General features: G+C 41.5%; 1 protein-coding gene across 5 annotated transcripts in view; it reads left to right on the top strand.

Moving 5' to 3' along the window:
- Positions 1–15,933, top strand: part of myt1b (myelin transcription factor 1b) — a 45,765-nt gene that overhangs the window by 17,999 nt on the left and 11,833 nt on the right. For 4 of the 5 annotated variants that reach the window (XM_084917530.1, XM_084917531.1, XM_084917528.1 and 1 more), the window contains 9 exons: positions 1,364–1,725; positions 3,167–4,288; positions 6,266–6,400; positions 6,813–6,903; positions 7,176–7,292; positions 8,969–9,219; positions 10,988–11,175; positions 13,203–13,457; positions 14,063–14,217. In XM_084917530.1, coding sequence (XP_084773656.1) covers positions 1,364–1,725; positions 3,167–4,288; positions 6,266–6,400; positions 6,813–6,903; positions 7,176–7,292; positions 8,969–9,219; positions 10,988–11,175; positions 13,203–13,457; positions 14,063–14,217 — 2,676 coding nt within the window. The remainder of the gene's footprint in view (positions 1–1,363; positions 1,726–3,166; positions 4,289–6,265; positions 6,401–6,812; positions 6,904–7,175; positions 7,293–8,968; positions 9,220–10,987; positions 11,176–13,202; positions 13,458–14,062; positions 14,218–15,933) is intronic. The other variant, XM_084917529.1, reaches the window with a different exon arrangement.

Raw genomic sequence — 15,933 nt, 5'->3', positions numbered from 1 at the left:
GGTAGCCATGGCTATATCCACCCAAATTCTTCCAAACAGCACTTTGGAACCACAGTTCAAAGTGGTGGTCTTGGGAGACTTTTGTCCTCACCGTGACAACAAGATTCCAAAATCTCCTGGCATAAAACAGTGCTATTCACATTACAGACAAACAAATGATTTCTTGATTAATGAGCTTTAAAGATTCTTATCAACTTAATTACTTATCTTTGGACACAGCCAAGCTAGACGTTTGTTAAGCTGAGGTAAGCTACATCTTTTAGTTTTGTAGTGTTAATAGTATGATGTTACTGAAGTCAAGTCATGAGCAAAATGGTCCTCTTTTGCAGTGCTAATGGAAAAGGATGTAGCAGAGAGTTAGTTGTTTACATTCAGATCAGAAGAAATCAGGTTCAACAAAAGTGTTTTTGACAAGAGAAAAAGCACAGATTAGAGGGAAGTTGATTGAGGATACGTTTTTCTGCTTTATGTCCACATTTCCTGCTTTTACATCTCCCAGTCATAAAATGAATCTAGTTCTCCCACTCATTGCTATCCTTATAACTCCTTCTGATTATTTGTAAAATAAAGATAGAAATAGAAAAAATAGAAAAACCAAATAGTAAACTGCACAGCTTCTCGGGTTCCTCAGCACCATTTCGATTCTTTGTTATTTAAATCGCAGATGGAGACAATGTGAATGACTTTTAAAGATACTTACTGAATCAGATTGCAAATAGAGCACATTCATTATGTCACATACCAGACTCCCAGAGCATCTAAATCTAAACCTAAGTAATAAACCTTTCAGTGGGCAGTGGTGAAATGTGATTTCTTCAGGTGTTATTCCAGCCTCATTCCCCATCCCTCCATTCATCGTCTGTGTCGTTCGCCCTGGGAGATCCTGGGAGACTTGGGGCAGCTCACTGGCTTGTGACTCGTCTTTATTGAGGGGCAGATATTAGCTATCTGTTTACATGTGTATTTGTTCAGCAGGCAATTTTGAGATGCACTTTGTTTATAGATCGTTCCTCAGACTCCCTCAGCGTCTCCCAGGTGAGCGTAAGAAGGAGTTTATTGGATTTCACCCTCTGCTGCATCGCCCGCCCGCCTCTCCATATGAGTTGTTCATTAAACGTTCCACTCAATTGGCTGAGATTGGTTGTGATATCTGAGTCAGCTAGCATGGCGCCCCCCTCAGGCGTGTTGATTCACACTGGAAAAAGCAGCTCCATCCTGTTTCATGTCAGAAAAACACCCTGCCTCCTTCTGCTGTGGTTCTGTTAGACGTGTTAGGTTGTTGTTTCACTTATAACCCAGCTTGATTTTCTTAATTTTGTTCTCTCCCTTTTCTTCTTGTCTTCTCCTTTTCCCCCATCACAAGCATTCTGGGTTGCCCAATAGCGAGAAAGCGCCGTCTAGATGAAGCAGAGGCAGAGCAGGAACAAGAACAGGAAACAGAACGGCCTGCCTCCAAGAGGAAGTCCCACCCCCTGAAACTAGCCCTAGATGAAGGTTTCAGTGCAGAGAGTGACGCAAGCAGTGAGGCTGAGGGCGATGGAGAGAAAACAGAAGGAGCCAAGGTAGAAGAGGAAGTGGAGGAGACAGACACAGGTGTGGAGGAGGAGAGAGAGGAAATGACAGAACTCACACCGGACGGACAGACAAACGGTCGGGAGGAGAACACACAACAGAAAGAGGAGGAAGAGACGTATAAGAAGGAGGAGAACTTTGCAGCTGATGAAGGTATGAAACATAGCTTGTTGGTAACAAAGAGGGGTACAGTGAAAAATAACCACAGCATCAAAGGAGCACATATTCATCATGTACTTCAATACTGAAGCAGATTAAGGCCAAGATACCCGACTGTAATTGCTTGATGGGTTAAGCTCCCAAATTGGTTGATCGTACGATTCCCACTGGAGTGTCTTTTATTTAGACCCCACTCAGCTTCCTCACTACCTGCTTCTTCATTTGAGTCAGGACTACTATAATCAAGGAAGACACTGGTATTTCCATTAGCAGAACTGATATATTTAATTGTATCGCTATGTTGGCTCTAGTCAGTGTTGGGAAAGTTACTTTTAAAATGTATTCCACTACAGATTACAGAATACATGCCCCAAAATGTATTTTGTAACGTATTCCGTTATGTTACTCTCATTGAGTAACGTAACGGAATACTTTGGATTACTTAATATATTATTATGCTGTTTTACAACTACATGATTGTACTATGCTGTGTGATTTATTACTATTACTGAAGGTTACTCACCATACCAATAGCAACTAGATTTTTAAATCTTAATATAAATGAGTAACAGTAGGTGGACATTAGGTAAGGCTGCACTTTTTGCAGCGATCTCGTATAGAAAACTATTCCTCACTTATATAAAACAGGTCCGCGGCTCCGAACCGTAGTAAAGGGACCTCTGGCTAATACGTTGGGTTCCGTTTCGGGCTCATAGCCAAAAACTAGCTTTACTTTGTTTCTGGGTCAACTTTGCTAGCGAGAGACAGAGAGGCGTTGAAAGGTTGCTCCAACGGAACTTATTGTTTCGGAGCAAAACACGAACACAGTGTACAGTCAAGTCTTAATAGCTTACTTACAACTGGGCTTGTCAGACACTCTTTTTAGCTGCAGTGGTTATTATTATATTTACATGCTTCCATCTCCCATTTCTGGTCGGTGACAGCTCTACTTTTCCACTCTCCTTTTTCTCCCCAACACTGGCTCTAGTGAGCAGCAGCATCAGCAGATCTCCAGTCCAATAGAGAGCAGGTATCAGAGACAGTAGATGTGACTCTTTACCAATAATCATTTGCCAAACTCTTTGTTTGTATATATTTCAAAATTAGGAACTTCTTGTCTTCTTGTCCATTAGTCCATGAGACTCACTGATTGTGATAGATTATAGCCTTTAGAGAAAAGATAAAACCATGGCCACTAGGAGCACAAGGACTTTGTGAGTGTCTTTCTCTGTCAACAAACTGCTTTACGGCTACAGTTTTGTAACAGTAGGTTCTTTTTATGTCACATATATAAATATACACAGTGAAAGACTTAGCAGGCATAAAAGCGATACAAGTGAAGATAAAGATATTGCTGACAACAGCCTGAAGTCACTATGTGACTCATGTTTTCCTCTGTGTCACTGCTCTGACCTCTTCATCTTTACTCCGATAGAGGAGGAGTGTGTGATCATCGAGCCTGAGCTCAGAGCAGCGGTACCTGCAGCTGAGGAGTGTCACTCTCCCTCACAGAGCACTGAGGAGGTGGCCAACTCTCTCCTCCACCTGGGCTGTGTCAACAACAACAATGCTCCAACTGTGGCCATTCAGCAGACTGTTGCTATGGGGACCGAGAAGGATGTCACATTGGCCATTACACAGGGTGAAGAAGTAAAGGAAGAGCAGGAGAAGGACACGAACGAGGGAGAAGAGGAAGATGAGGAGGTGGCACATGGAGTTCAAGCACTGAAGGAGTCATCTGCTCTGCAGCAGGAGGCAGCTGATGTGGAGGATGAGCAAGGGGAGCACGAAGATATGAGCAACCACATGAGCCCACAGCATCTGACTAAAAGTGACCAGTGTGAACAGTTCATAGGTAAAGACAATGAAAAAGAAAAGATAGTAGTGCCAATGCAGCAGAGGCAGGGCACTTCAGCAGATGAGGAGGAGCACAGGGATGTTTTGCCCATTTCTGATGTGCCAACTGCCATCCGCATCATCACCAGCACCGCAGCAGCTCAGGGAACACACAAGGCTGAAGACCACAGGGCCAGTCCTCTGGAGGACTACAACTCATGCGGGGCAAGTCCCTTTGAGAACAGAGCCAGTCCACAAGACAGCTCTCTTAAGGCTAGCTCAATTCAGAACTATAAGGCCAGCCCTCCTTTAAGCTACAGCTCCCACAGGGCCAGTCCACTGGAGGACTACTTTCCCATTCCCAGAGGGGAGAACTACAAAATCCACAAAGCTTCATCCTCAGCCTCTCCTGACATTATCGAGGTACGATCCGATAAGTCGGAGGACAAAGACTTTGACGATGTGGATGGAGATGACGAGCGCGATGATGAAGACAGCCTGTCACAGCGCTCGGCAGTGACGGATGAGTCAGAGATGTTCGACATGACCCGAGGGAACCTGGGCCTGCTAGAGCAAGCCATTGCCCTGAAGGCAGAGCAGGTGAAGCCAGCAGGACCCAGAGAGCTGCTCTGCACACCAGATATCCACCACCAGCGGTACTTCACCATGGAGGACAGGCCCAAGCACCTGGACGTCATCCGCAAGAGCTATTTCAGCAAAGGTATGAATTAGTAACCAGGGGAGAACAGAGCTACAACATGTACTGAGAGGGTATTGTGAAAGTTGCCTGAGGGAGACAGCACATCAGCCACATTTAGTCCGTTTCTTTTTATATCTTTGATTTTTTTAAAGCTACATTAGCTGCACATGGTACTGAAATACCATGTTGCAAACTTATTCCTCATCCAACAATGTTTTATAGGTTTACCAGGAAAATTTACATTTTCCCCGTTCTATGAAATTTTTCTGAAAACCCCAACAAAACTTCTATGTGATGCACTGAGCACGTCTTCTGCACCCACCTGTTTTTATTCGCCTTAAAAACAGAATGGTCCTGTGTTAGGGGAGTGTTCTTGTAAATCTTGGCATCACTTTGTGTCTGCCCATAGTTCATACAGTGGAAGAGCACCTATATGTCAGGCTTTAAGTACTTTACTCTGAACAGAGCTGGACTGATAATCTACTGCAGTATGTTTCTCACAGGCTATAATGTGCGCAAAGCAGTATGTAATCAAAGTAACTAAGTTTGACTAATACAATTCTTAGTGAAACTAGACCCAGATGTCATTAGCATTTGACAGGAAGAATCAGCTGGCACGTTTTCATCCAGGCCTTAAAAAAAAGCCTAATGAACATTTGCTATTTTTGTTTAACCTCTACACAAACCAGCAGTTTTCTGCTGCAAAAAAAACAAAAGAACATCAGAGGCAAGTGCCAGAATTTGCCAGTTTTACTTTTGTTAGGTTAGCTAGCTTTAAGGGGGCAGTTGCCCCCTGGCTTTATCCTTATATTAAAAATACAGGCCAAATGTGCTCTTTCATTATTTTCTCTAATACTCTGCAAGACAGCAAGTGCTTTTTTAAATACCACAACAATATCAGAGGAATACAACCAATAAGGGAGCACACAGAAAATGATGTTCTGAAGTTTTGGCAAATGTGCTAAATGTTATGTTGGGAGCAGAGGGTACAAATAAACACAGTGTACCAAATAAGAGATGAGTCACAGAGCTCTGTTTGGATCCTCCCTTTTCTATTGTAATGGGGTTGAAGTGGTTCCAGCTGAATAGACTTCCATGAAGAGCTGGGAGGAAGTACTCAAAGAGGGAGCGAGAAGGGATGACAGCATGCGAGAGAGCACAGGAGAGACAACAACATATCAACAGAGAAAAAGGAGGAGTGCAGGTTGTTCCACAGTCAGCCATGGAGTGTTTGTTTACATGCTACGTGTGTTCGGGCCTTGTATTACACAGTTGGCACGCTGCCCGCTTGTCATGCTTCTCACAGTATAGCAGCAGTGTGATTACATGCCCGGTAGTGCTGCCCTCTCCTTGGCCTTAACTCCCTCCTGCGGTGACGTTCCTGTTCTGCTCGACGCTAATTAGGAGATGCGTGTCTCGTTAACATTCAATTTGAAGGCCAATAGAGCATCACACCATCCTCTTGCACCCTTCTCCTCTCTCCAGTGCCACTGATACTGCCTGGCCTGCCTCCAATAGGAGAGGGGAGGAGAAGGCATCTTTAATTATGTGTAAATTATACAGTGGTGCGAATTTCTTCTGATGTATTGTAAGGTGCTGCTTTGTCCAAGATCTAAACAAGGTCTTTGAAAGTGTTGTGCAAATGTAGCCATGGGGGGATTATCCAGCTCAACCGGATAAGATGGTGTAGTTTATCATTTTTATAGTATTTTATCTTTAAAAGTATTTAAATAAACATTTAGACAAATGCATGGAATACCTGGTGTATTTACAGGCATGTATAAGCCATGAGTCGGGGGATACAGATGGTGTGGGTTTTGTGCAGATGTTGGGAATATGTCTGGATTTCATGCTCAGCCAAGCACACTGTCTGATGACATTAACCACTTGCTTTTGTGCACCTTATTCATCCCACCTTCCCCTTTCCTTTTACTTGGCCTTCCATCTTCCTGTCCTCCTTTCCGTTTTCTTCTACATTCCTACCCAACTCTGACCCAGAGAGCAGCAGGCCAGAGAAGAGGGAGAACAAGTGTCCCACACCGGGATGTGATGGCACTGGTCACGTGACCGGTCTTTACCCCCACCACCGTAGCCTGTCAGGCTGTCCGCACAAGGACAGGATCCCCCCAGAGAGTGAGGTTTTGTTGTTGTTCTTTGTTATTCCAGCTGCTTAGCATAAAAAAATAGTTAAACAGTGTAATTGTTGTGCCATGAGGTTTTCTGAGGTCTCGGGAGCCACCGATTCCATGATTTGGTATATATGTTTGGAAGAAACCAGTCCTTTGATTTGCATCGGTCAAATGCTGTGAAATTCAGTCAAAGAAATGCCCTCAAATACGTAATTTAATTCTAATTTTATTCTATTATTGGGAATTTTGGGGTTATACAATACAGTCTGTGCAGCTGTGTATTCAAATCTATTTTTGCAGGAAGACCAAAAATATTAATATGAGAAATAAAAACAAATTTAATAATAAGCAAATCCCACTTCAGTGATTTTCATTTTCTGAGTTTTCTCTGATCACATGATTGTGCATCTTGTCAGTTCTGGCCATGCATGAAAACGTGCTGAAGTGTCCGACTCCTGGCTGCACAGGTCAGGGCCATGTCAACAGCAACCGCAACACACACCGCAGGTATATTTATATACATTGCACCTTTATACTGTATATCTATATATGAAAGTTGTTTGTTTGTGTGTGTGTGTGTGTGTGTGTGTGTGTGTGTGTGTGTGTGTGTGTATCTCTGCAGGTTAGAGTGTTGTGCACTTTGTGTATTTGCAAGCTCGTATATTCATGTATGCAGGGCAGCAAATGTGTCAGCCCACATCAGTACTGTGATGTAGATTTACACAGTCAGCAGTATGTACTTGTAATATTCATCTGCTTTGCTTCCTTTATCCCTGCAGTCTTTCTGGTTGTCCCATCGCTGCTGCAGAGAAGCTGTCTAAGAGCCACGATAAGCAGCATCTCTCTCAGTCAGGGAGCGAGCACCTCAAAGGAAGTCCCAATGACAGAGTGCTGAGGTGGGTCATCAAAAAAGTACAAACTCATAGTTCAGGTTTTTTCTGCTTTATTACATTACATACTGTAGATATGGAGCCCTAATGCCCTCACGAGAGGTCAGTTATACAAACGTGGCAGTTATTGACTTTGGCCAATATCATTACATTGACATGTAAAGATTTTATCTATTTGATAATTTAATTACAAGTTATATGCATAGAAGGGAGCTTTTTGATTCCTATATTGATTAAAATTTTGTAATTAACTGTATTAACGTTGCACAGTTAAGGTTTATGTGGCAAAAAAATTCATGCCTTTTGTCCTTTTCCAAAGCCCATCATAGATGACACAATGAATAGCAGAAACTAAGATAGACTGGGCTCAGTGACCCTTTCACCTACATAAAAGCTGTCTCCTCCAATCCAAACCCCTCACAGCTGAGTCCTTGTCAAGGTTAGCCACTTTACTGCTGAGCCACATTGAAACCGCAGAGAGAATCCTGACCTTGGTTATGGTACCCTGCATGAAAGGTGGAGCCTGGCCTCTGAACGGCTCAATAATAACAAGAAAGTCTTGAAACATCCTGGCTGGCAGGCTAATCATTACTGTCACCTCACATGCTAAGATCTCTTTATCTACATTCATCTCACCCGACCGGCCAGATCCTGGCCAAAAGAATGATAATTAGTGCAAACCAGACACTGGTATTATGCTGTCTGTGCTCTTCCTCATTGGTATTTTAATTAATAATGCAACCGATAAGCTAATTATGCAAGTTATAGGGGCATTGCGGGGGGATAGGAAAAATAATTGCTTTCCTTGAGGAAAACCTCATCAGTGGTTGGACAAAGCATCAAGTATTAAAACATAATAAGGCCTGCTTTGTTTTTCTGTTTTAGATTGTTATTCAAATGAGCTTCCTTGCCTCTTATATGTGGAGCTGCAGAATTCTTCGTTTTAATGGAACGATGTTGAATTAATAAAATGGAAAAAAGTCACCTGTGATCAGTTGTAGCTCTGCTTTGCACACTTATTATTAGTGGGCTTCTATGTGATGGCCACCCCAGCTGCAGCAGTATGACTACAGGCCAGGTCTTGTGGACTATTAATGAAAAACACTGAGGAAAGGCTTCGGTGCAGAGGAGAATAAATAGGGCTGGGCCAAAGTGGGTGGAGGGCTTGGATAAGATGGTTAGGGGATGCAAAAAAAAAAATGAGTAAGGTCACTTTGTTCCTCCAGGCTCTATACCCCCAACCTACCCCTCCTCTGTCTCTCCTCTTTCACCACTCCCCCTTCTTTGGTTCCTAGTCTTCTCTTCTCCCCCTTCTCTCTTCTTTCTCACTCCCCACGCCCTTCCACCTCCCCCTGGTCTATCAGTGGATTTACGCCAACAGGTCTGACAAAAGCCCGGGCTCTCCAGAAAACGAGAGGGCTTAAAGCTCATAAATTCCGTGCTGTACAACATGCAAATGTGCCCTCTGCTGATAAGAGAGCTTTTAATCCTGCTGCACTCCCGCTAAGTACACCATTGCTCCTGTCTTCACTCTTTCTGTTTCATTCTACCCTTTTCTCTCATTCTTTTATTCTTTTTCTTCCCCCGTTTTGCTTTTATGTGTGTGTGTCTTTTTATTGCATCAATCCTCTTTTTATTTCTCATCTCTTGTTTCTGCTTTTATTTTTGTCTTTAATCCCCAGCCCCACCCTGACATCCTCTCCCTCTCCCCCCTGCAGACCCATGTGTTTTGTGAAGCAGCTAGAGGTGCCCCAGTATGGGAGCTACAGGCCCAACATGGCACCTTCCACACCTCGCGCCAACTTGGCCAAGGAGCTGGAGAAGTACTCCAAGGTGTCCTTCGATTATGCAAGCTTCGATGCTCAAGTGTTCGGGAAGCGCACGCTTGCTCCAAAGATGCCCACCAGCGAAACCTCACCTAAAGCCTTCAAAAGTAAGAGGGAACCTCGGGCTTCTTCTCTATCGTGTATACAGGGAGTGCAGAATTATTAGGCAAATGAGTATTTTGTCCACATCATCCTCTTCATGCATGTTGTCTTACTCCAAGCTGTATAGGCTCGAAAGCCTACTACCAATTAAGCATATTAGGTGATGTGCATCTCTGTAATGAGAAGGGGTGTGGTCTAAATGACATCAACACCCTATATCAGGTGTGCATAATTATTAGGCAACATCCTTTCCTTTGGCAAAATGGGTCAAAAGAAGGACTTGACAGGCTCAGAAAAGTCAAAAATAGTGAGATATCTTGCAGAGGGATGCAGCAGTCTCAAAATTGCAAAGCTTCTGAAGCGTGATCATCGAACAATCAAGCGTTTCATTCATAATTGAAATGGGTATATATTTGTTTTTTGTTAAGTTGCCTAATAATTATGCACAGTAATAGTCACCTGCACACACAGATATTACCCTAAAATAGCTAAAACTTAAAACAAACTAAAAACTACTTCCAAAAACATTCAGCTTTGATATTAATGAGTTTTTTGGGTTCATTGAGAACACGGTTGTTGTTCAATAATAAAATTATTCCTCAAAAATACAACTTGCCTAATAATTCTGCACTCCCTGTATTTATTTATTTGTTTTTGTATAAGGCAAACCTGTGGCTAGGTTACAGCAGCCGGATTCACTGTGAGTTAGAATCTTTGGTCAAAGCCATGTGAGCCACACAGAAAACTGAAGATCTGGGCCACGTTATTTACTAACCATTCACTCATTGCTATGTGAGATAGTGTGATATGTTCATTTGTGCTAATTCTTGCTCTCAGTGCTGGCCTTTCTAAGGCTCTTGAAAATGTTACTCCAGCATGGCTCTTTGGCTGACTTTTATTCTTCAAAATGAGTGAAAAGAAGAGGGAGACAAATGTTCAAATTTCAGTTACTTTTTCACTCAGTTTGCCATTTCTGTCCTGTCTGCATGCATAGCAGTGGCTGTGACTCAGTGGTGTGCGGTGACTTTTACAGAAAGGCAAGCAGAGACAATTGCCACATACAAACGAAAACATCTTCCTCTGCTATTTAACTTTATAAGAAGATAAATTGGATCAGATTAAAATGTGCCATTTGTGCTGTCTGTCTGCACTCTGCGTGGACGTATTCTGCACTCCTTCATGGCTGAAGAATGGTAGCTGAATAAATATCTGCTGTTTTACCAAATGACAATGACAAGTGGTGGATACTCCTTTAAGAAAAGAAGCAATAAAACCCAGTGAACGCACCTCAGTACACATAAAACTGCATTATTGGAAAACTGTGCATGAAGTAGCAAATTAAAAGATTATTGTTCTGCAGAAAAATGTTCCTCGTCAGTATTGGATGGTTTAATATTACTTCTGTATATTTTTAAGGTTGAGCTCATTTTAAGTACTTTTATCTGTTTAATGTCTGGCATCATATTCTATAAATCATATGTTTGTATTGGCTGTCCTGTGAGGAAGATGTATTTCTGAAAAATACAGAAACGTAAGATGATTGATTGATCTTTATTTAATATATATTGAAATATATTAATTTAAAAAAAAAAAATCAGCTAAATTAAAATGCTTCAGCAGTGTGGGGCAGAAAATAATCATGAAAAATGAAGGTAGAGTGTTAGCAAAACACAAAGGTTCTCTTGAGCGCACATATTTTTTCAATCCCCTTTTGTTTTAGTACTTTCCCAGAATATCAGCCAATTTGGGATTTGTGCCTTTGTCCCCCTGCAGCTAAGCCGTCATTCCCCAAGTCATCATCACCTAGTCTCAGCCTCCACGGTTATGGGAAAAGCTCCTCATTGGCCTACGACTACGCCCATGATGCCGAAGCTGCTCACATGGCTGCCACTGCCATCCTTAACCTGTCTACTCGCTGCTGGGAGAAACCTGAGAACCTTAGCACCAAACCCCAAAACAAGGTAAACCCACCATTTTTTCAAATGTTTTTTTCCCAGTCATTATAAAGGAGCGCAGTTGGAATGAAAACAGCACAGTCGGTTTCATCATCACTTGGTAGTTCTTCGATGATCAAAAATGTACTCAATTTGAAGGGAGTCAAGTACAGATGGTTTTACTGTCGTAAAGTACTGCCTTGTTCTTCTCTGCAAAACACTTAGAGAAAGATTTTATTATCTGATTGTAGTGCAGATGAAACATTGCAGGCCACAGCTGGTAAGATGAGAGGAGATAGCAGTGGGTGTGCCTTTTCCACCCCTCTTCTCTCCTCTCCTCTCGCTCATTTTTTTTCTCCATCAACTCTGCATGAATATATCATCAGGAGGCATTGGTTTACAGCAACAGGATGGTGTTGAGATTCAGTTGCATCACCTCTCCCATCCTCTTTCATCGTTTCATCCCTCCATCCCACACACTTTTCATGTTGTTATTGAATTTGGCTGACTGCCAGTTGCCTGGATTACTTTTCCACCAGGTAGCCTTTTTTCATTATCTGCTGGACGGATCTCCCACTCTCTTTCTATCATTTTCTTTCTCACATGTCCTTTTACCCTCTTTCTCTCTTCCTCCCTAAGCAAGCCTCCCTGTTCCTCGCTCGTTCCCTATCTATACTTCTGTTTCTCACTCCCTCACTTCCTTTCTCTTTTCTGTGCACAGGAGGTGTAATAGGAGCTCCACTTTCCCCCATATTGTGATTTTTAAAAGCCTTTTTGCCTCACAGAGGAGAGAAAGTGACTGCTTCATCATTTTTCGATTTCTGACATGCTTTTAGGAAGATAAAAAGTGAAAATTAATGTCTCTGGCAGCAAAGCAGAGCAAGGTGTTCAGCAAGGCACAGATCCAAGAGCATGCCTTAGCTGCGCAGATCAACTGGGGACTGATCTGGAATCAGAGTTGGAGCCAGTTGAAATCCAATATTGAAACACTGGAACACTGAGCTCATCAACCTGGGACATTTCTGGGAACTGTTCCCATTTTCTCTCCTCTTCTCCTAACCCTTTGAATTTTCTGGCCCTTGACCAGCCCATATGAGCACCATTTTACATGAATGCTGAAAACATTGCTCTTTTCACCCTTCTGTTTCTCTTCACCTGCCAGAACTATAATAAAGCATGGAGAGATGGAGCACAGTGTTCGTGCTGTTGGCACCAGAGTACATTAGATATCATGACTAACATGCTTAGGCGATGAGGCTGGTGTTCTGAACTTGAGTATGTAGTGCTCTGAAAGAGGCCGTCACTCTGGTGCATGACTGTGAAAATGCTTGTTTGATACAGGCTCGAGGGCAGTTTTACAAGCAGGTGGAGAAGCGAAAGCAACATTTCTCCACATGAAAGTTCAGTTTTTATTTAGAATATATGAAATTAGAATTCAGGCAGATATGTAGCGCTGCATCAGAATCTGCTCAAGAGGGTAATTAAAATAATCCCAATCATCATCACACAGGACTGCCTCACATATACAGTGAAGTGCACCAGAGGAGACTGCATTAGTTATTCACATTTGAGAATACTTAATTAGATGTATTAGTTAGCTGTGTTTCTCCATTAATTTTCTCCCAGATTATGCACTGAGCTCCAAAGTTTTTAACAGGAAAAAAAGCATAATTGCATTCATATACAGAGTGAGCTGCAATAAAAAAAATATATTTTAAAACTCAAGTTTCAAACAGGGCAAAAGTTTCAAATAATGACATGAATGTGTGTAAGACTAAGCTCTGTATGCCCAAAGCTCAATTAAATTCTACTGTAATGGTATCTCAGTGCAGATTTCAGCAGATAGTCTTCTATTTCGTGTGTAGTATACCCTCAAAGTGGGCATATAGGGATATTATTATTCATTTTTCATTTAGTTACTTCACTGTCACTTGTCTAAAATTATTTATTTGTTGAAGTCTCAAATTGGGGCTCTACAACTGAAAATTACAAGGATACTTATAAGCAGGTAATAACATAGGCTCAGCTATAAATTCCTGTTGCATTGTCTCCAGGAAATGGACATTGAAGTGGATGAGAACGGCACCCTGGACCTGAGCATGAAAAAACCCATTAAACGAGAGGGAAGTCTGTCTGGGACGAGCCCCGGCGTTCGGTCTCCAGACCCTTCCTCCTCCTCTTCCTCGCTGCATCATGGTGGAAACAGCGGGATGACATCACCAAGCATACACACCTACAAGCAGGAGGACTGGGAGGGACCTCTGGATTACACCAAACCTAACCGTCAAAGAGAGGAGGAAATGGACGAGGTCAGTACAATTAGACGGAACAAAAGTACGAGCTCCAAACACGGTGCATTTCCTCAGATGTTACTCACAGAGGAGATATTGCGACATAAATAACAACAGACAAAATTCCCCCTAAGCCTTTTGAATGAAAAACTCTTAATTGTTTACATCACTTTGTCTTTGTGTAATTCCCTTTTCTTATTCCCTGTTCCCTTTTCCTCTTTGTATTATTCATTTATTTCACTGAAATGTGAGAGTTACTGTACAGTTAAAACATTGCACTGTGTAACAGAGGTAGTGTGTCAGGTGCATTGCACCATCCTGGATTTGGCATATGCTAATTTTTACTCCTTTGAACTTTTTCAAAAGAAATATAAAGGGCCTTGAATGTTAATTTTTTATGAGGACACTCTGCATTTGGAAACATCACTTGTCTGCAAAAGAATAAAAGAGGATTGTGTGCACATGGTGTTTGCAAAGTTTCTTTGCTTGCATTCAGATATACAATAGCAAACTATTAGCTGGAAGCAGATATTTAAAAAACTAAATTCAGATAATAGGTCAAGCCACAATTTAAAGAGCAAAGGGCCTGCAGTGGATTTACCAGTGTGTTAATCACTTTTCAGATGGAGCATACCGGCCAGTCATACGTCTCATCCGAACCAGAGGACTGTGACATGATGCAGGATTGCCTAGAGGAGAGGAAATACCCAGGAGAGGTCACAACCCCGAGCTTCAAGGTCAAATTTCAGCCCAAAGATAGCAAGAAGGAGTTGCTCTCGTAAGTAATAAGGCAATGAGTTAGAAGTCATTCTTATATCCTGATGGGTAACAAGATTATATGTGCTTAATTACATCCAACCCAGGTTAAGAAATAATCATAAAAAACTCATTTAAAGGAAATAGAAGAAGAAGATTTTATTAGACATGATGTTGAGATTTGGCTAAAAAATGAAAGCTAAAAAAATGAAAAATGAAGTTTTCTCTTTATGTTAGTAGAGGGAATCGATACATACCCAACAATATCATAATATCTCAACTGAACTCAAGGTTAATTCAATTCAATTCACTTTTATTTATACGACAACAGTCACCTCAAGGTGCTTTACATTGTAAAGTACCCTACTTTAATACATACAGAGGAAAAAACCCAACAATCATTAGACCCCCTATGAGCAAGCACTTTGGTGACAGTGGGATAGAAAAACTCCCTTTTAACAGGAAGAAACCTCCGGCAGAATCAGGCTCAGGGAGGGGCGGGGCCATCTGCAGCAAACGGTTGGGGAGAGAGAAGGGAGACAGGATGAAATACATGCTCTGGAAGAGAGCCACAGATTAATAACAAGTATGATTCAATGCAGAGAGGTCTATTAACACATAGTGAGTGAGAAAGGTGACTGAGGAAAAAATACTCAATGCATCATAATTGCAGCATAACTAAGGGAGGAGTCAGGGTTCAGTTACAGTATTACTGTGATTTTTAACATTTTGCATCCTGATTACTGTAATAACATATACTGTAATTTATCACCTTTTTAAAACTACAAAATATTCCCTCAAATTTACACTTTGGCAATATCTGTTTTATTCAACATGTTTTTTCTTTTTGCAGCAAAACAACACTGTCACTAAAACCTGCCATAAATTGTGTTATAAGAGTCAGTCTGCTATCAGTCTGCTACCAGTTTGCAGTTGAATGAGGTCAAGTTGGCAATTACATGAAATCTGTTTTTGATAAAACAGCAATTAACTGTGATAAATCACATATCCATTTGCTGTCTAAATAGACAGAAATTCACATTTAACTGTAACGTTTGTGCTCAGCAATCTTTCTGTTTCATAGGAATATAACCAGAACAAAACCAGAGTCGAGGCCCCTCGCGTTGTGTTCATTGACAGACTCATTCAGACCGATAGCAACATGCTGGCAATCTGTCTGAATTTATAAATGTATACATTTAATAGCAGTTATTTGCAAATCTTTGACAATCTCTCTGAGAGTGATTGCAGACTGCTTGTAGAAATGTAGCCTCCTATCAGGCAACCTGTGCAATCCAATCACCTTGCAATCAACACCCTCAAGCCATCACCATGAGTTGCAACTGATCACCAAATGTGACAAAATTCACTGTAGTCACAAGTCACTGATCTTTTTTGTAGATGCACAAAGGTTGATGTTGTATTTTTACTCGTGTGACTAAAACCATAAACTTGCACTTCATTATGAGGTAGCTTTGTCAAGCTAAGTGGTGGTTTTCGGTTTTAACATATCTTCACATTTAATCAGCACTCTTGTTCATAGTGCTCCCATGGTATTTTAATTAATTTCATAAAAAATATCAATGTTTAGTGTTCCTATATCGATACTGTGCTGTAGTGATTTTTTTGCCATCCCTACAGTTCAGTACAAAGATCAGTGAAAAGGGATGTAGAAAAAGACGTCCTTTTAGTTCTAAATAAAAGTTAAAGAAGAGATTTCTGTTGACTAGCAGAACTT

The sequence above is a fragment of the Perissodus microlepis genome, chromosome 20 (assembly GCF_051167445.1).
Source record: "Perissodus microlepis isolate ML-2025 ecotype Zambia chromosome 20, ASM5116744v1, whole genome shotgun sequence".
Taxonomy (NCBI): domain Eukaryota; kingdom Metazoa; phylum Chordata; class Actinopteri; order Cichliformes; family Cichlidae; genus Perissodus; species Perissodus microlepis.
The sequence above is the reverse complement of the archived record's forward strand: the minus strand, read 5'-3'. Positions and strand labels throughout refer to the sequence as shown.